Genomic DNA, 23,065 nt, shown 5'->3' on the forward strand with positions numbered 1-23,065 from the left:
GTCCCATGTTGAGCTTTTGTTACACCCAAGTCACTGAGGCTACAGGAATGAGACCTGAATCCAGCATTAAAGCACTGAGTGTGCGTAGGATCTGCCCCTTTAGAGGGTGGTGAGTCTGGTCAAGGAATGCTCAGGGTACAGTGAGAAAGATTCTGCCAGTTGGGATAGTGGAGAGCAAACCCCAGCAGCAGGAAGGGTGGCTGGGAAAGCACACAAAGATCATGCTGATGGCAGACAGGGGTGCAACAGCTTCAGCTCCCCCATGCAGGTAAAAGTGCTGCATGAAGCCGGTCCGAGCCTGGCTTCAGCTGGAACTCAGCTGGAGACTGCAGCCCAGACATGGATATTACCTGAGGAAAGAGCTCTGGGGGAGCCTGAGGATGTCCTTTGCATCCTCACAACACACAGCACAGGCCTGCAGTGAGCTACCACAATCCTGCAGCCAATCTAGGCTGCAGAGAAGGGACGTGCAGTTGACAGTTGAGTGGACAAGCTGCTTCTTCAAGTGGCACTTCACTGTTTTATTTGGTATTTGCCTGCCTTGTAGCAGGATCCAAGCTGAAACCAGGTTTTACTGAGCAGCACCGCAGTGAGCCAAGGTAGCTGGCTGGAGGAGTCTGTGACTGACCCTGGAGTGACAACTTCAGGGAAGCAGCAGAGTCACCTGTGTACCAGGGTGCAACACTTATGTTAAAGAAAATGGAGTAGGGCTGGAACAACCATGTGCCAAAAGACATTTAAAAGATATTTAACACCACTCACTCAGAAAACCCTGCCCCAACCACCTGCTCTCAGCAGCACAGGTCAGGACTCTGCATCACCATGCAATAAAAGCCTCTCCCGAAGCAGCATGAGTTCCCTCTACAAAAACAACCTTTCCTCACCCACCTCTGGAGCTCAGTGCATCTCACAACTCTTGGTTAACAGATCCTGCAAACACATCCCCAGGATCAGTGCTGCCCACAGGTAAGAAAACTGCCATCCATTCTCAGCCCCTGCAACAGAGAGACCAGCAGCTCCATAAATGGGAAAAATGGGGATAAGACAACATTTTCCTCCCTTTCACTAAAATATTTCACTAAAAGCTTCCTTTCAGACTACTTAAATGAAACTTTGCAGTTTCTCATCTGCTTCCAAAGACATAGAGTAACTCAGGTCACAGATGCCCCAGAATATATGTAAACCTTAGAACAGGCAGTGCCTTGGCAAAACCACTTTAAAAGCAGCTTTCTAAGCAAGGCAACCAACAGACTGTGCTTCAGTCTCTGGGCAGTCACAGCAACACGTTCGGCAAATATTCTGAAGGATGTTTTCCAAGCTCTTTTCTCTGTACACCACTGATCTTTCCTGGGAAGGAATATGGCTGGCTCCATCTTCAAAAGAAGTTGCACTCATAGCCCTGGGCAATGAACTTCAGCATATCTCCCCACTGCACCCTCGGGAGTCCAGCTCTGACCTCACAGAGCTGTGGGTGTAGGCAGTGCCCTACTTGCAATACTCTGAGGCAGGATTTACCCACCCTTTTTTTTCAGGCAAAAGGCTCTGTGGATTCATATGCTCCCACCTCTAACATTGACAGGACACAGGACGGTTTCAGGCTCATCTTTCTGCAGGGATATGATGTGAGATCAAGGCCAACATTGCAGCTGCTTTGGGAAACCCATGGTGAAAAGCAGCATGTTGGTGTCTAACAAGCATTTTTATGATGTTTCTGATTTTTTTTAATTTGGGTACACCAGGTACATTCTGGTGGTACAGACAGTCAATTTCTGACAATGTTCCTTAATTTTCCTCTCCTTCACAAATTTTGTGCGCCCTCCCAGATGTTCCCATGACCCTTAATAAAACCTTTAGTGCTGCAAGGACAGAATTCTCTCCTGTCTGTGGCTAACCCACATGTAAAACCTGCTGACTGCTCTGCACCCCTGGTGCTGATGACATTCTCCTGAGCAGCCTGTCTGCAAACTCTGCCTGACCTGAGAAACAGCATTAGGGCAGGGAGCAGGGGACAGTGGCCACTGCCACCAGGCCACCTCTCAATGGCTGCGAGGGGACACGTTCCCCATCACAGCAGCACGGTCAGTGTGCTGTCCCACAGCCTATCTGCTTCCCATCCCAGCACGAGCACAGACTCAGCCTTTCATCCAACCCTGAAAGAACGTGTTTTTCTCCTCTTTTTTTTTTCAAGTGAACAAGAAGCTACAAGTGAATATTTGGCCTTCGCAACTTATGGACTGCAGCCAAACCCTGCCATATGTTCCAACTAATACATGTGGGCTTTGCTTCTCATCCAAGAAAGAAAAAAAAGGACATTTATGAGTTGGGATTCAGCAGGATCATGTGGGAAGGAAGGGGTGGGGAAGTGATGCTATTTTTGTTGCTATAATTATTTGGTGGCCAAATCCCTGACCCTTGACGTCAGCCCTGGAGGGTCTGTTTAACTGACCAGTTGTCATGGAAAGGAGAAGGACTGGTTGGGAGGTACAGGCTGATGAGGAACAGCTCTTTGCTGCCTGAACCCACCCACAGGCAGACCCCCTGCCTTCATTAGTCATCACCAGCTCATGGCCAAGAAATAAAAATGTCAATACCTTATTGCTGATACATTGGCTGGAAACAAAAGCATCCAGGGAAGTTTGTGCCCTCCTTCCTGCCATCCCTTACTGCTGAAACACACTGGCCAAGTCCTGATCTCAGCTTCCCCAGTGCTACGAGAGAAACTCCACGGCCCTCAGCTGGGTCACTCCGGGTTCACATCGATTTATCCCAACTCAGCCTGGCCTCAGTCCAGACTACACACATGGAAACATGCCCTGTGCAGAGTACAGGGGTTCCTACTCCTTGGGAACAAACCCAATCACAATGACTAATTCATACCACCTCCAAAGGAAAAAACTAAGATAAATAACCCCTCAGTTCCTTGCTCCAGACGTCCAGCAGTGCTTTGAGCCCAGAATCCTGCTAGCAAGGCTCCAGCAGGGCTCAGGAGGTTGGCAGTAAAGCAACAGCTACTGACAGGATGGTTTCTCACCACTGCTGGTGCCATCCACGATGAAATCACCAGTTGTACAAGAAATTGGAATAATCCTTGCTGAAACCTCAGCCACAACTCAAGAGTACTGGGCATAAGTTTGCTTAGCAGGGCTAAGCTGCATTGCTCATTCACATGCAGTTCATCATCAGCTGCCGTTTGTTATTCCTGTGGCCAAGGACAACAAAAGGGCTCTGCAGAAGCCAGAGCAGAGCTCTCGGACGTATGGATGAGATTTAACAGGCAGCTCAAAAAGCCACTTAACAAATCCCAGCACACCAAGGCGCATGGACAGGGCAGTTCAGCAGCAAGGCTCTGCCAAGGAGCAGCCAGCAGGGGAAAGTGCAATGACCACGAGAAACTAAGGAGATGCAAGAACAGGGAAGGGGCAGGTTCCTGGGTCCCATCCCAGCAGCAGGAGTCTGGGCTCTCATGCACTGTTGGTGCCCAGTTTTGTTATCCCACTTGGGATATTAACCTGCACTGGGAGGCCTTTAGATCAAGGTCTCAAAAAATCCATTCAAACCATGTGAGTCACACCTGTCTCATCCATCATCCAAGCCACATCACCAGACATTGCCAAGAAATAAGGAGGAATTCAGGGTTACTTTGTTTTCTCCAAAAGACTGCAAAATATTGCAGGCTAGGATCCACTGCACTGGGTCTATAATTAGTATGTTTTTCTATATTATTCTGTATAGTATATTTTGAAGCCCTGGCACAACTGCATAGCTATGAAGTGAGAAAGAGGAATTTAGCAAGACAAAAAGAGTAGCCCTGGCTATCAAATGGATGGTTACGAGGCTGTATGAAATGAACTTAGTGGGTCTAAGACCAGTAGGTGTTTACTGGTTGTGTCCTGATTTGCTGGGCAGTGCTGTGCTAATTTACTACCAGTTGAAATGATGTGGCAAACTGCAAACACCTTAGTTTTGCTTTTGGATTTGCTCTATTAAAAAAAAAAAAAAAAAAAAAAGAAAACAACCAAATACTCTAAAAACCAAAGAAACCAACAGAAAATCACTATAACCAGCTAGTCCAATTTTTAGTACATCACAAGCCCATGCTCAAGTCCAAAAAGTCAAGACTGAGAGTCCTGTGAAGACACTGAAACACCTTCATGAGAAAGATGCACCTAGTCTGCATTTGCTGGCAGCAGAGTTGAACCACTGGGTCACCTCTTTCCCTCTCTGACAATACTTTCAACTCTAAACATTTTAGAAGCATTTCATTTGAAATTATCAGCAAGAACAGGAGCAGGGGCAGTTGGGTCAGTGTCCTGGGCTTAGGGCAGGACTAAATATCCTGCTCTAAACCCAGGACACTGACCCAACCATCAAGACTCAAAAGTTTTCCATCCCCATAAACTGAGTTTATTTTTGTCCTAAATAATTTTAACATTCTGAGCACTAACATTTACCCTCTGCTGAGGAGCAGGAATGCTTTCTCAGAAAATCTAAATAAAGAGACGTTCCAAGAGATTAAGTCTCAGATCTGTTTATTTATCCAGTATCTGAGTAATACCAATTCTCAAGATTGAAGATAAATAAACACCACTAATAGTAAAAATCCAAATAATAATGATTATATGACAGTTTTACTATAGGTCTTCATCTGAGATGTCACATAAATCCTGCAAAAACAAGACCAACTGCACAGGCAGGCCTTGCAGGACAGGTGGTGCCTGTGGTGAGAAACAGCTGCTCCCCCAAAGACTTTAAAGTAAGAAGTTTTACACACTATCTTGTGTCACTGCCCACGAGATGCTGCACGTGAAACCACATTTCCCCAAAGGCTGTGGCTTATCCCAGGACAGGACCGCATTATCTGCTTAGGTCCATGCAGCATTGTGGCACAAAGGAAAACTGAGCAACATGTGCATGGAAAACAGCAGTCCTTGAGTGAAACAAACGAAATTCCCTAAGCAACTACACTGGTGTGAATCCAGAATAACTCCACAGCCCCTAGGTAGGTGATTCACATCTCTGTCGTAGTTACTCGAGGTGGAAAGGATTTGGTTGAAGTGTCTCAACAACCACTGTCCCGAGGGTTGGTACAGGCACTCAGACACCCAAATGTGGCTCGTGGAGAGATCACATAAGCACTGGCAGAGGACAGAACCACCAGAGTGGAGAGGTTAAATGCTGAGGTTTACATACACAGCTCTCCTCCCTTGGGTCTGGATTGTCATAAATAGGGAGTTTACAAAGGAAGAACTGGAGTCAGACAATAATCTGTATCACAAGTGTTTCTGAAATTTGGCCTCCCACTTGTCCCACTTTTGTTTCTCTCCTGTGGTCTTTTATCAAGTGATTATTGTGCTTGTTGTATTTCATCTTGGTGGTGTGGGTGGGCAGGACAGCCCAGTGTGACCAAGGACACGGTGCCTCCAGCACTGCCCCATCTGCTGCAGTGTGGAAAACCCAGCATTGAAGATGAAAGTGGAAATTTTCCCTAAACAAGACCTTGTTAAAAAAAAAAAAGAATCAGCTTTAAAGAACAAATAAACAGTCTCTCCTACAATGCGGAAAACCTAAACATTGTTTTATGCTTGCAACACATGAAGTCATGATGGTAACAGAATTGAAGAACATCTCAGACATGACAAGGGAGAGCTCAAGCCAAAGACAGGATAAGCCAGACACAGTCAGGCTCTTGCCCCTTTTGCTCCACCTACAATCTGGCATTACTAAGAGAGAAGCAATGTCCAACGTGCTGGGGACTTCTTTTATTTATTGTTTTAAACCCAAGCACAGGCTAAAAGGCTTTTTCCCATCTAGATCCAAGGCTGGTGATTACAGACTACATACGTACAATTCCTGCCATGCTTCACTGATGTGCAACAGGGCATTCAGGCATGTGGGGAGACAAGACCACTGCAATTCAGTATTTACAAACTGGGAGGAAGTGCTCAGCAACAGCACACCAATATCCACAGAAAATTAAAACAGGCTATAGCCATCAATCCAGCAAGCAGGCCAGGGAATGCTGGAGCTGGTAACAGGATGAGACAAAGGAAAGAGACCTCAAGAGGAGGGTCAGTAAGTAGAAGAGAAACTAGATTTGGTTTTGCAATTGACACAGTGATCAACTTTTCCAGGTTACTTGTTTTTGGACCAAGCTGACTTGTAGAAGTTAGACTGGGGACTGGAAGTAATGCTCTGTCACAGGGTTCATAGCAGACCATCCAGGGCAAGCTCCAGCACAGCTCCTGAGTCAGCAGCTCGCAGCAGCAAACACTGTCACGCTGTACATTGTGTACATTTCCTCCTCCACTCACTCTCAGAGCTAGAAAAACTCCAAAAAGCAGGGTTAGGAACGTCATGGCCTGCAGGCTAGGTTTTTACAGAAACAAGATGACTACAGCAGCAAAGCAAGGAGGACATGACTAATAAAATATTTAAGAGGGCAAAGTGATCCAACCACACCCACCTCCCAAGCCCAGAGGTTATTTCTTTGACAAAGACCAAGCAGCCAGCACAGAACTGAGACTCACCAGCATTTGGCAAAATGTCCAGCCCATGGGGCATGACAGCAGAAACCCACTGAAGAACCTTTTCACTGTGGGCTGGAGAGCCCACTACATGCATTGCATGTTTTCACCTCCTTTTCTGTTTCCATACCTTCTCACCCTGACTCAAACAGATGCACCTACTATATTTCCAAGTTACCTGAAAACACCAGCTCTCCTAGGAAAAGGAGGAGTCTTCCTACTTAAATACATATTGAGAAGCCACACAAACACATTTGGACTTAGGTTGCTTGTCCAATGCAATCTGTCTACAGTCCATAGAGTCTGCAGTCAACTTCAGGAGCCTGACCCCAAGCCCAAAGCTGACAGAAACCCTTAGCTGAATCCACAAGCTGTCCCATTCCTGCAGTGCATCACAGCCTCCCCTCACATCATGCCAGAGTCACCAGAAACACTCAGATCATGTCGGTGAAATAGAAAAACGGCCTTCAGAAGACCACTGTTTCTGTTTCAGAAAAGTATGGATAAATTAGGAAATAATTGATAGGATGATGAGGGTGATCACACCAAAGGCTGATAGAATATGTTTTTGTAGAGGGATAGCACTGGTATTTCACTTACACACAACATCACCTCTCTGCCCTTTTACAATGCTCTATGCAAGAATACCTTCAGCATCTACTCAGAAGCAGGAGCAATGCAGCCCAGTGCACCTGCTGCCATCATCCAGTTTTAAAAATTCCAAAAAAAGCAAAAAAAAAAAAAAGTAGCAAAAAAAGTCCAAAACTTCCAAATCTAGCACCAGTTTTCCAGCAATTCACTGCAGAGTCTCATTCACATCATCACAATGGGGCCAGGCTGTGCTGGTGCTTGCTCTGCAGTGAGGGACCAGAGGCAGTGGGAGACCCCAGCCTGTTCCCAGGGCACCAAAAGGCAGTGGGGAGCCCTGCCTGCTCCCAGGGCATCTGGGTGGCTCTGCTGCTCCCACAACAGCAGAGGCACACACAGTGTTTGGCTGTGCATCTGTCCAGCAGGACTGAAAGCTTTTGCTTTTCCTGCCCCACAGGAGTGTTGCAAGAATTAGTTCATGTATATTCAGCACCGTTTTTCAAAGCACTGCACAAGAGCCAAACCCTTCGGTTTTTTTCATCTGTTCCTTGCTCTGTCACTGCCTCCTGACGGGATGTATTTCTCCCCTCCTGAGAAACAAACAAGTACGAGGTCAACAAGAGTGGGAGGTGGGAAGCACATTCCAGGCTGCTGCTCTTCTCTCAAACCACAAATGGCACCAAACCCTGCCATCCTCCCAGTGCTCTGTACTAGTGCTCAGCATCCTGGCCTCGTGATGCAGCCCAGGGAGGAGTTGGACAGGGTACACAGCAGGGTGTTGAACCTCATCTCATTTCCTCTTTGGTTTCAAGAAGCAAAACACGAGGGTGAAGTGGCCACCCCCGAGCTGTGCAGCCTGTCTGTGCACCCACAGCACGGCAGGGGGGCTCTGCAGAAGCCCCACTTTGAAGCTCCTCTTTTCAGACAAAATGTGGAGCAGATGCTGCAGCCAAAGCCAACCCAGAGGGTGTGGAGCTGATGCATCCCAACCCCCAGGGAACATGCCAAAGCCTTGGCACTCAGCCTTGGCATGAGGGGATGGTTCACATCCAAGTGTACGACAGTAGACCTCGTGTTTGGTGCAAGTGCAGGCAAATCCCATGGGGGGATATTTTCTCCTGTGCACAGACTTGTTGAGCCAGAGCAGAAGGGCAATCCTGGGAGCAGAGCTCAGGTACAGGCAGCAGCCAGGTGAGGACGTGGACAAATCACTGCAGGGTGCTGTGAGGGACCAGGTTGGTCAGAGTGCTGCTTACAAAACCCAAGAGCATCAGTAAGGATTAAAGAAAAAGGTATTAAAAACATGAACAAGTCTAATCAGAGAGTAGCATCCCTTGGCTCCAATGCCCGACACTCAGACAGCCATGCAGATAAGAACATCCACTACTCCATCTGAGAGCAGTGAAATCAGCGTTAGCATGAACATAAAATCCCCAGATGTTGCAAAAGCAAGTTAAGATGAGTCACACATAAAATAAATTTTAAAGGGGCTGTTTTCAACACATTGCTTTGATAAGCTTAGAATGCCATTTTAAATGAGGAAAATAAACTCAGTCTCAGTAGAAGCATACATGCAAGAACAGCCCATACCCTAAAATTTTCTGGGGTTTTATATATCAATTTTACTGAAGTGGGACACAAAAACTCTATTATTTAATTTAGAGGAAAGTTCTTCAGTGAGATTGACATCAGTGAGTCTGAAAAAGGCTTTGAAATCAGATTAAGAAATCACTTAATTTTTTAGCATGACAAATTTTGCGTCACTTCCCACAGATGCTGACACTACATAGAATATCTTTTATAGTAAGGACCATCAGCTGCATTAGCACTGCACACAAGCCAAATTACAGTTCCAGTTCACCCCCAGGATTTCTTTCAGGAACTCTATGTATCACATGGCCACTACAGTTTAAGCCAATGCAGTTCTAGTCCCTCACTTGTAAAACTGACATTAAGGCAATGACAGAAAAGGAAGCATAGAAAAAGCAATGTAGCTATGATTTTCCACTGGGTTTCAGAGTGCTGACTGTTTGCCTCCTTGGTGTGTTGCTGTGTAAGAACTGCACCACAGGCACCAGCACTGCCTAGGAAAGATGTTTGTTTCTCCACCTAGAAATGGATTTCAGCAGAATCACCCTCGCTAGCACATAGCGTGCTCTGCTACACAGGTCTTCACCTATTAAGTTGCCTATAGCAACTAAAAGGTTATGAATGTGCTCAAATAAAGCAGAAATCCACAGGGAGATGTTCCAGAAATGCTTTAAACATTCTGCTTGGCATGAAACAAAATTCCCAGAGTTTCTGTCCTTACTAGTCATGAACAGGAAGACTTACTACAGGTAGCTGGCTTGGCAGAACACAAGTCTTGAATGAATAAGAAAAATACCATTATCATGGTGTGGGTTGGTGAGAGGAGGTTGGGGTTTTTTTCCTCTGTTTTTTTTTTTTTTTTTTTTTTTTTTCTTCTTCTTTTTGGCAAGGAAGTTCAAAGAGTAACACCATTTTTCTCAGGGAAGGCACCAGTTATAAGGCAGAAGTTACTGGGATAAGAGGATGATACTCAGGATGTCAGCAGCTGCTAAATACTGACTGCACACTGTTACTTTGCAGAAATACTGTGAAGTATTTCACATCACATCGGGACAATGACCATCAGGTCCGTGGAACACAAGTTATGTACCTTCCAGCTTCACCTACAGTCCCAGCTCCTGAAACATGGAATCAGTTCAGGCTGTCTGAAAGGGAAACACTTGTGGCAGAGGGCATTGGGAGGTTACTGAGGGGTTTCTGGGGCTTTCCTCTGCAAACTGAAGGCAGACAATTTTCATAATTATACTGTGTTACAGTAAAACAAAAACATCCTTTCCCCAGAGTAAATAGAAAAACTACTCAAAACAACACAGGAAAAGCACAGGTTAACAAAAACTGGAGAGAATCTACGTTGCCATCCAGGATTCCCTGTCTCGGGAACTAGACATGACCACTGACCGCACACACCAGAGAGAACGTCGTGGGGAACCATACCTGTACGGCTGGGGAGAGATGGCAGAGGGGGCACACCTGGGATGTTCGGGAGTATGGAAGCGGGGGGAACCCTTTGGAGAGGGCGGGTAAGGGGGGCCGGGCAGTGCCTACCTGGATGTATGCGCGCTGCAGGTAGCTGTAGGGCACCCTGCGCTGGAAGTCGGCGCGCACCTCCTCGGCGGCGCGGTGGCGGGACACGGCCCCCAGGCGCGGCTCCTCGCAGCGCCGCACGCAGTCTGCGCGCCGCAGCACCGAGCCGAAGAACGGCAGGTCCCCGCCGGTGCCCGGGCCCGGCTCCGCCAGCCGCACCTGCGCTCGGCACAGCCGCCGGCACCGCAGCCGCGCCGCCCGCAGCTCCCGCCGGCTGCGCAGCGCCCGCTCCAGGCACCGCGCCGCGCCCGCGAAGTCCCCGCCGTAGTACGCCTCCACCCCGCTGGCGTACAGCGCGTCGAAGGGCTCCAGCGGGCCGCCCTCCGCCGCGCACCCGCCGCCCGCCGCCGGCAGCACCAGCAGCGGCAGCAGCAGCGGCAGCAGCCGGGCCCCCCCGCGCCGGCTCCCGGGTGCCATGCCCGCCGCGCCGCCGGGACGCGCCGTGGGCAGCGCGGTGCGGGCGCGCTCGGGGCCACGGGGTTCGGCGGCGGGATGCGGGAGGGTCCGGGGCTCCGCGCAGTGCAGCTCGGTGTAGTGCGGTCCGTGCAGCGGCGCCGTGCAGTGGATCCCGGCGTGGTGGGATGCGGGAGTGCGCGCCGTGCAGTCCGCCCGGCGGGGTCCGGGGATCCGTGCGATGAATCTCGGTATGATGGGACGCGGGGGTCCGTCAGTGGGAGCGGGGCTCGGTGCGGCGGGCCGGGGCGCCGCGGGCTCCGGGGGCCGTGCGCGGGGCTCGGCTGCGGTGGCTGCGGGGCCGCGGCTCCATGCACGCCCGGCCTGTGCCGCCTCCCGCGCCGCCGGCACCTCTTAAAGGGCCCCGCGCCGCCGGCCAGGCCCGCCCCGCCCGCGCCCCGGCCCGGCCCCGGCCCCCCCGCAGCGAGCCGGGGGCGCGCAGGGGGCGCGGCAGCAGCCGGGGCTGCTCGGAGCATCCCCGCTCCCCGCGGCCGCAGGGGTTTGTGAGTGACGTCGGGAAATGTGAATCGTCCCGGGGTGATGTCAGCGGCAGCAGCGGCACCAGGCTTTCCTCCCGCTTCTCCCTGCCGTGCTCTCACCTCCTCCTGCCGCCCCGCATCCCCGCGCTGGCGGCCTTATTCAAAGGATGCTTGGTTTTGTCTCCCTGCGAGGCTGCTGCTTGGAGCCGTTTTTCGCTGGGTTCTCCACCCCACTCGCCTTTCTTACCCCGGCACCCTCCTGCCTTCGGGGATTCTGCAAATAAATAATCTGGGATGGGCACAGTGAGTGGCTGGCGAAGCTTTTTCAGCTTCCAGCTGTGTGTTTGTCTCGATTCCTCCAAGATTTCTCTCTTCCAATGCTGCAATGCCTTGCCCTGCCCTGCCAAAAATGTTACTAATTTTTTTTTTTTTTGCATGAATTTTAATGCTTTCTTGTGACGAGATGCTTGGCAATGCAGACTGGTGACACATGAAAAAAAAATCTTAGTTGGCATTTTAAATAATCTCAGTGTTGAACACCTGTCACCAAGAAGTTTTTCATATTAACACAGTTAATTTGGCTGAAATCAGTTGTTCCTGAGTGAGGGGGAATGACCAAACCCTGGATTTGGCTACATACTTCACTGTAAGATGTTCTGCTACTCCAAAGTCTGTGCATACAGCGCTGTTCTCAGTAGGGTCTCTCACAAGGCATTGTGGCCTGATTTCTTTCAGACATTTCAGTGATATCTCTACAGATATTGCCTATCTTCTCATAGACTAAAACAGCTGCAAATGTGAGATGCTTGAAATCCACTTGGTCCAGACTTTGTTATTGCAATAAGCCAGATGTTCCTCACGGTCATGCTGTGCATCCCCCTCTGCTGCTCCGGTGACTTTGATCAAATCATGCCTTGTTTATACTGCTGTGTCCTGGATGAGAAACAGGGCTCAACAGCCTCTCATTGGGCAAGTGATCAGATTATGGAGTCAGTTTACCACAGTTTCTCATAAAGGAAGTTTTTTTCCACATTACTAGAGTTCTTGGTGAAGATCTTTCCCATCTGGCAAAGATTTCATAACAATTGTCCTTGTTGCTTTCTTGCAAATTGGCACAAAATGTTTTAAAGGTTTGGGTGTCCCTCCACCCTTCTCTCTGCCTGGCTGGCATGCTGGGGAGGGTATCACAACAGGAGAGCCCAGCCCTGAAAGGGTATCTGAAGTGGAAGGGGTACATACTGTGACCATTTGCCTGTGCAGAACAAAGGTCTCAGGTCCAGATAAAGCCTTTTGCAAAGAAAAGTTTATCAGCACTCCTCTGGGAGGAGAGGCGACATTATGAGAGGGCCACTTAAACCTTCTCAAGGGTTCCAGAGGTGCCACTGGTGAGTGCAGAAGTTTAGAGCTGGGGAGAGCTCTGCTCCAAATCACAGGGATAAAATGCTTGGCTCCCTGGGTGAATGTTCTGAAGGGTACATCTCAGATGATCTGTTTGCAGAAGTGCTGTACCCAATTCCACATTGCTTCCAAGTCAGCAACATCTCTGTGCTTGCAGTGGTAACTGAGGCCCTGCATAGGAAGGAATGCAGAAAGAACCTGAGTGACTGGAGAGAGAAAGAAGTCAAACAAAATGTTTTATTTCACCCTGCTGCATGTTCTGGTCCAGATCTTTATTTTCATTAAAAGTCTTTTTTAAAACAGCAAAGAAAAAGTTATTTGTTCTGACCCATTCTGCTGCCCTTCTTGCAGGGTTTTCTCTGTAGGCACCCACTCACTTTGGGACCAGACTGCCACCGCCCCAATTTGCAGTCTCCCTGCCTGGAGTCACATCTTCTTTGTTCACAGACATTTGGCTTTCCCTCACCTTGGTGGTCTGTTTTTAGCTAATTGTAGCAAAGAGCGCAACAAGAGTTGGCACATACGAGGCTCTTAATCCAGGGTATCTCTCCAACATTCGGCGCAGTTGCTTGAACAACCACTTTCAGTTCATGAGCCTGCTCGCTGCCAGAGCTGCGAGCAGATGGAAAGAAGTTTGCTGGTCCCTTTATTGTGAGTCTTGTTCTTGCAGAAGATCTGCACCATAACATCCAGCAGTGCTGCTGCTACAGACATCAGCATCATAGGCAAGGTAGGATTGCCTCCATGGAGCTGGAAAGGAACTGGGTTTGGAAGCAAAGCTTCCAAAGCAGATATAAAGAGAGGGTTTCACCCAGCACAGCAATTACTGGTTTAGGATGTCACAACTCTGAATCAGGCCCCAAGATGCCTGAGATATCCCTCATGCCTTTAATGAAAGGAATAATTCTAAAAATGTAACAATTCAGCCCGTGTTCAGATGTTGATCCTGGCCCCTGTGCAGTTCTTTTGAAAAACCTTTTCCTACGTAAATAGGTTCATCTGAAGCTTTATTTTTTTTTTCTTGAAAACTCTGATTTGTGAGTCAAACCACTGATGATTTGGCAACAAGATAAGAGCAAAACTTAAAATTACTTGCAAAATGGCTTTCCAGCATGCACTGTAAAAGCAGACCTAGGTTTCAAGCCCTCTCTGTTTCATTTGTAGACTTGCTTTCATATTTAATCATGGACAAACTTTATAATTCCAGATGAAACACAGGTGACCTTTTCAGCCATGTACCTTAGTGAGATAGAGAGCTTTGAGTCAGATGGAGAAGTACAACATACCCTTATTAAAGGGCTTTGGGTTTTGCCTCATGTGCAAAACTGAAAGTTAATTGAATGTATCACATCCATTAGTTAAGTACTTCATGATTTAGACCCAAATCTGTACCTGAATTCCATAGAATGCCTCCATCTACCCAACACATTTTTTGTTCAAGGAGGTGTGAGAGTGGTTGTGAATGTCAGTAAATGTCAGGAAATTAATACCAAATGAAAAGATGTGCTGCAGTATTAATCATGCACCATATTTTGAGACTCTCCTTCCAGGAAAAATCCATCATCAGAGTTGTATAAAACTAGTCTGGGTTTGGGCAGAGTGAAAGGATGAGTGACCAAGGAGGAATTTTCTCTGTAAATTTTTAATCTTGGTGTAGCAAGATGTAGCACATTGCAACAGTGTAGAACTTGGATGGAGAGAACACAAGGTGCCTGTTGGGGATGCCTCTGCATCAGCTCCAGGCTTTACCTGCTGTTTCTTTGCTGGTATCTTACAAATCTGCTTCCCCACAGCTGTCCCCCGTATGTTTGGGCCTGTCTCTGATGCATTGCTCTGCACAGGTTGCTGATAACTTGAGGTCAGCACAGGTGAACAGGTCTTTAACTTTTCTTCCAAAGCATTTTAACTTTTACTTCCTTCTAGCAATATTTCTGTTGGCTCAGGACCTGGGAGCAGCTATCACTTTCTCCCAGACATCTGATCTGTGATCAAATGCCGGCTGTTGTTATTTCATAAACTACTGTCTCAAGAACCTGGAATGTCCTCTGTCCTAGCAGCCCTCTATCCTGACATTTCTCCAATGCATGTCCACCTCATATCTTGCTGATGACAGCCTCGTTTTCCTTAATGACTTCCTCTTGACATTACCTCTGCAGGAGCACAAAATGATTGCCAGCAAAGCTTTGCTTACAGTGTTGCTCTAAGTGCATGGCCTGCTCTTGTATCCTCACTCGGACTGTCAAGGTCAGCTCATATCTTCCTAGGCAGCATGCAGCAAAGGTGCCTTCTCTCAGCACTTCTCTCTCTGCTGCACACCATTATTAATACCAGCCTTGACAGCTCATTCTTTTCTTTGTCCTTGTCTGTCCTGTCTCTCTGCTTCATTTTATGGGATTTACTGTACCTCTGCCTGTTTTGAACAGGGTTTTGTATTCTAGATTTTGCCATTGCTTCTTCACTGCAGCACAAACCAAAACTAACTCCCCAAAGCCATCTCTGCAATCATCCCTCCATTGTGCCTCCTGAAGCTTTGGACATGTGTGCTTTAGTTTGCAAGTGCTATGTGATACACAGAAACCCCTGTGCTGCATCTGTTATAAAAACCTTGATACAAGAGCACAGACAAATACAACATAAGGCTTGCTGTTGGCACTCTGCAGAGAAATACAATCCTATAAATCACATAAGCAGAAGATCCTTGTGTCTTCCCATGTGTAGACAGTAGTATGAGCCTTATTGAATTCCAAGTGCCTTCACACTTTTCTTACTTGGAAACTTGGACTTGACTGCTGTTGTAAATTAAAAAACAATAAAAACAAGTTCAAGAAGTATAAAATACAGAACCAAAGGCACACTGGTGTCTTGAAGGAGTTGGCTCCATGCCTGTCACATTTGAGCTTGGACTTAAAATACTTCTATAGTCTATATTATTTGGGATGACAACAATTAATAACACTAAAGAATTATTCTATTGTGTTCTACATACCACTTTTCCTACACCGACAGACAAAAAGTTTTACATAACTAGAGTTGCTGTTATGAACAGGAAGGTACCTATAAATGATATAAACTGGGAAAATTTAATCGGAGACTCATATGACACAGTTATTTTCAATGCATAGTCCGGAGTTAATGAGACGTTTGAATGGTTCCATTGTGTAACTGTCTGAAGTTTAGCTGTGAGCTGTGGCAGTTTCAGAGCGTGAACAGGGTCCAATTCATGACTGCTGTAATTGGACCGAAGTCGGTGACATTGCCAAAATGATGGGTCAAGTGTAGAGCGTGCGCTCGCACAGCCGGAGCCTGGCTGCAGCTCTAGGAGGCCACAGGCGTGGGTGGATGGTGACACAGGCTGGTGAGCTGGCCTCTTTCAGTGGGGTTTGAGGGACACAGAATTCATGTGGAGCCACAGGTGACACTTCTGTCGGATAAACTGCAGCCCTCTGCGGTGGAGTGTGAGTGGAGAAGAAAGATGGGATGGCAGAGAGAGGCCACACAGAGCAAACCTCCTCTTCTGCCCAAAATGAGGTTGATGGAGATGTGTGTGTGCAGATGGAGTGGCCCAAGTCCCGTGCAGCTGGTGTGGGCGTTTGCAGACTCACCACCTCTCCAGGGAAGAGCTTCCCATGAAAATCCTGCCCTTCAAAACCTGTGGGGTAAACATCAGGTGAATTTGATTCCCAGGTTTCCTTGTGCTGGCAGCTCTGCTGCCTGTAATGGGGCTGCTCCTGCCAAAAGTGTGAGGCCTGAGCTGCCTCACCTCAGCTGACTGAGGACTTGAGTGACATGGAAGAATCAGAGTTTGTGAAAGTCAGATGTGGGCATTGAAGTGGGACAACAGGGAAATACTCAAGGGCCTCTCAAAAGCTGTCTGTGTCTTTTTAGTGGAAATGGCAAATAAACCCTCATTAAAATCAATATAACTACCTATAAATCCAGTGTGGCCATATATTTCTTCTGTATGACCTCATGTTTATTTTTTGTATGCATTAATTTATAATCTGAGCACCTTGATGCTTTTTTTTTTTTTGGTTAGGTTTTGTCATTCCTCTTATCAGCCCTTTTCTGGTTTCAAAATATCATTCAGGGCTCAAAAGACATTTTAAAATAAAATTATGCATAAGCCATGGGGCAGCTGAGCCAGCTCAGGTAGATGTTGCATCCCATCCAAAATATAATTTGCAAACAGCAAGGTTTTATCCAGAGACTTTTCTCTCTGCATTGCCCAGCAGTGAGAGACTGTGACTCCCAGAGTAAATATTTGTCTTCCCCACAGAGCCCTCCACATGAGCCAGACCCCAACTTATTGAAGAAAGAAGGAAATGTCAGGCAGGGGGAAGGGGCCCACAAGGAGGGCAACCCAACAGGAGAGTATGGAGAGCTGTCACAGTGGGAAACCCAACATCCTGCCACTGAGGAAATGAAAAAACAATCTGGCAGTGGCAGGACACACTCAGCAGGGAGGAGCTCCCTGGTTAAGCACCAGCAGTGATAACTGTGATCCATCCCCCTCTGGGCCATCCCCCACCAGGACCACAGCAAACACCAGAGGCTCTCACCAACAGTGGCATGGCAGAGGTGTAGAGGGGACTCCTGTGTTTTCAGCCTTTCCCAGTTTTAATTTTATGATTCAGTGAAAAAGTGGGGGGCTGAGAGACTATGAAAGACATTAAGCTGACTTCTTTCACAAGCACTGGGCTCTCTGTGGCTCCCCTTTCACAGTCCATCTTTCCTGTACATTAATGCAGTTCTGACTGAGCTGCATTAATGGTGCAAATAACATCTACAGCCCTATCAACTGCAGCACAGGGGAAAGCAGAAGAAATTATGTACATTTAAGTATAAATTTAAATAGCTTTTGATCTCCTTAAAAACCTGCCCTGGTTAAAAATCAAAAACCTTCATGAGGGTGAAGTGCTGTTGGGGCAGATCACAGACACCTTCATGCAGAGAGGCCCAGAGGTGATTAAAACTACACTCCAGAGCACATTTGGCTGAATCATTTTTTCTGTAAGGTGTTAGGTTTATATGGCCATAGTTTTCATCCTAGAGAATCCTAAAATGTTCTGCTAATGCTATACACATAAAACTCACTTCACTACAGCTGCTAGGCAGACAGATTGCTGGCACACTGCTTCCCACCCAGATGTGGGAAGGGAATAACCAACACAGGACATCTCAGCAAAATCCTGTCTTAAGGGAAATTACTCCCGAGAAAGGAAGAAGAACTGGAATTCTTAACATTTTGTGTAATGCAGAGTCCTCTGGGGGTTCTTGGTCACTCTTTACAAATGTAATACTGGAGTCAGAGTGCTAGTGCCAACTGTGCGGCCCTGGGGCAAATGAGAGAAAACACAAAGATTTCAGAGTTGTGCTGGGAGCCTGTGATGGACCACGCCCAGATTCCCCTGGCAGTGAGTCCATAATACCTACATTGCCATGCTTGGCACCAGCTTGGGAACACAGAGCAGCAGGGCTACCTCCTGCCCCCCTCATGAGAAACCTCCTAACACTCGGTCAGCTCCAGCTGAAAGGAATAAGGCAGCTGAGGTTCTGTGGCCAGCTAAGGTGTGCAGGAGATTGCAGCACCATCCTTCCTCTCATCCCATCCCTTGTACCTGTATCAATAACTGGGGAGAGATGGATGCTGCACAGATACTCTGTAGGGCCATTGCTGCTGGAGAAAGGGCTGGAAGGGGTGAATGGAGGAAGAAGATTTTGGAGGAGTGGATTCATGTCATTATTTGTTGAAAACTTTCAGTTAGGAAAAGATTCTGCCAATCCAAGCAATGACATGTTCCCTCATTCTCTCTTTCCTACTCTTCCCCCATGGATAACATTTAGGCTTCATTAAAGTTGAAGTAAAGCTGGACAAACCCCCCTGCAGCAGCAAACTCACTCTGGTTTCACAGTGGTGTAAATTACAGAAAGACTGGATATGGAAACCATGGGATATGGTGGAGCAGTGGTGTAAGGACAAATCCTTCCTGGAGTCCTAGAGTGACTCCAGTTTGCTCAAGAACAACACTGTGAGATCAGATCTGCCTCAAGCTTCCCTGTGCCACCCTCTCTTACCCTTCTAAGGGATGCCAAGCTCCAGAGCAAACAACTGCAAACCAGCCAGCAGTGGAGGCACAGAGGGTGACTGTAACATCAGCTGTAGGACATATGGTGAGAGCAGCAAATCCAGAGGGTGATAGTGGAGAGGAGCAAATACCCTGTCTCATTGAAGTGTTCTCTGTAATTATAGAAGTTGAAGAATAGAAACACTCTTGAAGAGTGGGAAGGGAAATGGCCTCTGTGTTCCCGTGGTGGAGCACTCTGTGAAAGCTGATGTTTCTCTGATTAGTGGCTGTTTCTCTGAGGGGAGCAGCAGAAGGCTGTGGAGGGAGCAGATTCCCAGCATACCACATGCTGTGCACCCAGGCAGGGAAGCAAGCAGCCTGAAATCACCCAGGACAGAGGAACCAGCTCTCCTGACTCCTTGCAGGGGACACCCATTGCTGGCTCAAGCATGGAAGGTGAGCACCCCAGCAGAGAGCACAGCCTGTTCAGACAGCTTCAGCAGTTTCTCTGGGGCCTTTTTTTTTTGGCTGAGGATGGACTGGGCAGAGGGAACAGATTTCAGCCTTACTGTAATCACTAAAAATAGACCCTAGTGTGCATTTGCTCCCTCTCTCCTACATTGCATTACCTCTGGGACTTGTCCAAAAAAAGATTCTGGAGGGTAGCCAAGAGGAGATGATGTCTAAACACAGTAGCAAGGACTCAGTTTTCGTTAATTTTCTGGTTTCTGTCCCAGCTTTTAATGGAAAAGAAGTAAGGCACAGACAGTGCTGCTTTTGTATCAGCTCTTTGCATCGAAGGTCTCAGCTGTTAGAAATTAGACTGTGGTTACTTCTTTGACCCCTGTCATTTCTGCAGAGAGCAGTGATCTGGTCCCACAAGCATCCTCCTGGCCAAGCCTTCAGGACTAGGAGTGAAATTTGCTCTGTATGCCAGGTCAAGAGTGTTTTTTGAAGTATGTGTCCAAAGAAGAACAGCTAAAAGCCTCAGCAACCTTTTGCTGCATTAATCCATCATACTTTGACAAGCTGATGGCTCAAATGAGCTGGATCCTTTATGGAAGGAGAAAATATATTTCTCATGAGAAGCGAGATTTTAATGGCAGAAGAGATATAGGAAAGCTTTAATCTTAGTACCAGAGTGTGTTTGTATTTAAGGAGATTCTGACCTTTTTTTGTCAGGAGAGATTGCTGTGAACCTGGCTTCACAATGGGCCAGATTGTGTATTTATTTCTTTAAACAGCCTCCATTGTTGTAAGCCAGGAAGGTCACTCAGAGCAGCAGCTGCTGCAGAGGCTGGTGGGAGCCCCAAAGCAAAGGTCACCAGAGCACTTCCAGAGGATTAGCAGTCGCCTGGGTGGAGATGCAGGCCTAAAAATCATCTCAGAAGGCCCCTGGCCACAGCTGGATGATGCTCTGGGGGTGCCTTGTGCCAGTAGGGATAATGCTGTTGTGATTGACTCCAAGCTTTTAACCAGCACATGCTTGGGTATGCTGGGCTGGATGGGTTTAGAGCAGGGGATTCACTGGGGAATGTGGGGAGTGTGTTCCTTGCTGGCTCCCAGCTGGAATCTAGGGCAGTATTACTGTGAGAGCAGTGAGAGACTGTGACTCCAAGAGTAAATATTTGTATTAAGTCTATATATATTATATTATATATAAGTATTGCTGTGAGTCTCCACCATCCTTTTTGCCATCCTGTGCCTCAGGGCCTCAGTTTGCTTGGCATCTGCAAAGGTAAAATTGAGCCTTTATTTATAGGTGGTGCCCATGCTGCACTGCCAACAGCAACGCTTCCAGTACAAATTGCTGCATAGAGGAAAACCCAAAGCTCAGCTTTGTTGTGGCATTTCCCACTGGAAGAGCCAGCAGAAACCCTTTTCTACTGAAGAGTAAAGTGCTGTGTGAGAACAAGCAGGGAGTTCTACTCCACTTTGGGCTCAGACATCTTCTTGCCACTTTAGTCATGACAGAGTTTGAAATCTCTCCTCTATGGCAGTCCCTGAATGGGCAGGCCAGAGCATCCTTGTGGCCAGGAGGTCTTTCAGATGGAGCTCCAGGCAGGCTTTTGAAGCCCAGGACTCAAATTGAGGTAAGACACATAACAAAACACTTCTCAGGGAACAGGGCTCTTACTTCCCTGCTACAGTCTCCATGGAACTCCAAAATTCTCATTTGCTGCTACAGAAGAAGCAGGCAATGCAACAAGAGCCCACCCTGAGAGCTCAAGGATGCTCTCAGGCCTTGAATAGAGATGCCAGAGCTGTTCAGAGGGCAAAAGGTCAGCACAGGCTTCAAAATTTTCTGAATGCTGGTGTGGAAAATGCCCTCAAATGCCTGAGCCCTGCAGCAGAGAGGGTAAAGAGGCAATTCCTTACATCACAGGGGGTTCTTCAACGTTCCACGCAACCAGGTGGGGCTCAAAGAGTGACAGAGCCCAGAGAGAAAAGAAATAAGGGATTGATGGGGTATGTGATCAAACCTATGCCCCTTTGGAAGTCTTAATGAGTAGTCAGTCTGTTGTTTCACAACGTGTCTTGGGACAAATTCTGCTGATACGTTATAGGATTTTCAAACACATCTTGTGCTGATTTTCCAAATCTCTGGGAAAAGGAGAGCGTATGGGGGATTTTGTACCCAGTTAATTTTATGGAGTGCATTGAGTAAGGGTGGATTTATTTTCTGAGCTAGACATGGTTTCAAACATGGCTTTGTGTTTCTTCATTGAGGAGGCAGGGTACCGTTTTATTGCCATGTGTAAATTGCTTGTTGTTTTATTGAAGCATAAAAACACTTGGCATGGCTACAGCGTTCCATTATCTTTCAATTGGGTGGGCAATAATTCCCTAAACAAACACAAGACCTTATTAAACCCTCAAATACCTAGAAATCAAAACAACATAAGAACAGGGACATCCAATATGCTGCAGGTAGCAAAGAAATGAATGTGCTTTTTAACTACTGAACACAATTAGATCTGGAAGACCACCTTGAAAGCTGAAATAAAAGCATGTGTGATGTTAGCACTGCCTGCAGTTTTTCCTTGTGTTTCTTTGTTCTGCGTCTGCCTCTAAGCCTGCTACACTGCTGGTTATAAATCCCAAGGAACAGCTGATAGTCTGCTTCCAGATGAGTTTGCAGATACTAACCCAGTAGGGAGAGGTGGCAAAGGGGAGGCTGGCAGAGATCCTTGCATTTGCTCAGCCGCTGGAGAGGGATGTGTGCCAGTACTGGCTTCTGCACCAGGGCTGTTGTGGCGTCTCTTTGAACACACACAGGATGGAGATCAAGCCATCAGCTCACCCCCTTCTGCAGCAGTCCTGCTTCTGTGAGAGCTGACCTCATCTCAGAAAAACCTCAGCACATTCAGGAATTTGTGAGTCATCCCTGGGAAACTTTTCTCCCTCTGCACTAACATCTGAGCAGAATAGCTCACACTGCACTGGCCAGAGCTTCCCTACCTGGTAGGGCTTCAGGAGATTTTCCCCAACTTCATGAAATCAGCTTGCAGTCAGGATCCTGTGGTATATCAGTGACACCTGGAGTGGCTGTGCCCACAGCTTTTTCCTTCAACTCCTCTCTCCCCAAACAGCAGCATCCTGGTGGAGATGGAAGGAACAGTCCCTAGGCCAGGGGATGGTTCATGGACAACACAGCAGCCAGAGACAGAACCTGAGGAGAGAAGACAGCAAAATCCAGCTGTGATGACAGTGCTGAGGGCTAATATTGACATCAGGGTCAGTACCAGATAGCAGCAACCAAGGGCACCTCCCAGGGCGGTGGATTTGGTGACCCACCCTCAAGCCCCAGCTGCTTTAAAACTGTCATTCCTTGTGGCTCCTATCCTCAGCATGGCACATCTCAACCAGAGGTCACCTGGGAGCAAAGAAGCCAGCTTTGAGCACTGCTCCCTGTTCATGAGGGATCAGCAAGACCTGTTAGAAGCACTGTGCTCCAGTGGAAGTGAGATTTTTCAAGCTCATGATGGTCAGGTTGACAGGAACACCAGAAGTCTGTGGCCTTCATCCTCCCTCAGCAGTCACGGCAGGTCTCTGCAGGACATTAAATGTGGCTCTGCAGAGGTCCCAGAGGACCCTGCCCTGACACCTGAAGATGTGGATGCAGTCTGGAGAAGGACACATGTAAAAGCATTCTTCAGCTCTGGGACAAACTTGACAGGAAGAAATAACAAGCAAGCAGAGAACCCAAAGTAAAACAACTCTGTCCTTTTTACACTGGGCAGGTACCAAACTGCCCATCAGCTGGTGCTGGATTTTCCCCAGCTGATGCTGTATCCATCCCACACAGACTTTCCACGGGGGGAAACGATGCCTGCTAAAGGAGCCCAAGGGAGGTGCTTGGCTTTCCAGGGGACCTGGAGCT

General features: G+C 47.7%; 1 protein-coding gene across 1 annotated transcript in view; it reads right to left on the reverse strand.

Annotated features, from left to right (window-relative positions):
• The window catches only part of P3H2 (prolyl 3-hydroxylase 2), a 62,876-nt gene extending 52,173 nt beyond the window's left edge, over positions 1-10,703 (reverse strand). Inside the window, exon 1 of the mRNA XM_053952258.1 lies at positions 10,248-10,703. Coding sequence (XP_053808233.1) covers positions 10,248-10,703 — 456 coding nt within the window. The remainder of the gene's footprint in view (positions 1-10,247) is intronic.
• Positions 10,704-23,065: the final 12,362 nt, after the last annotated feature.

This window comes from Vidua chalybeata, chromosome 10 (assembly GCF_026979565.1).
Source record: "Vidua chalybeata isolate OUT-0048 chromosome 10, bVidCha1 merged haplotype, whole genome shotgun sequence".
In the NCBI taxonomy this organism is placed as follows: Eukaryota; Metazoa; Chordata; class Aves; order Passeriformes; family Viduidae; genus Vidua; species Vidua chalybeata.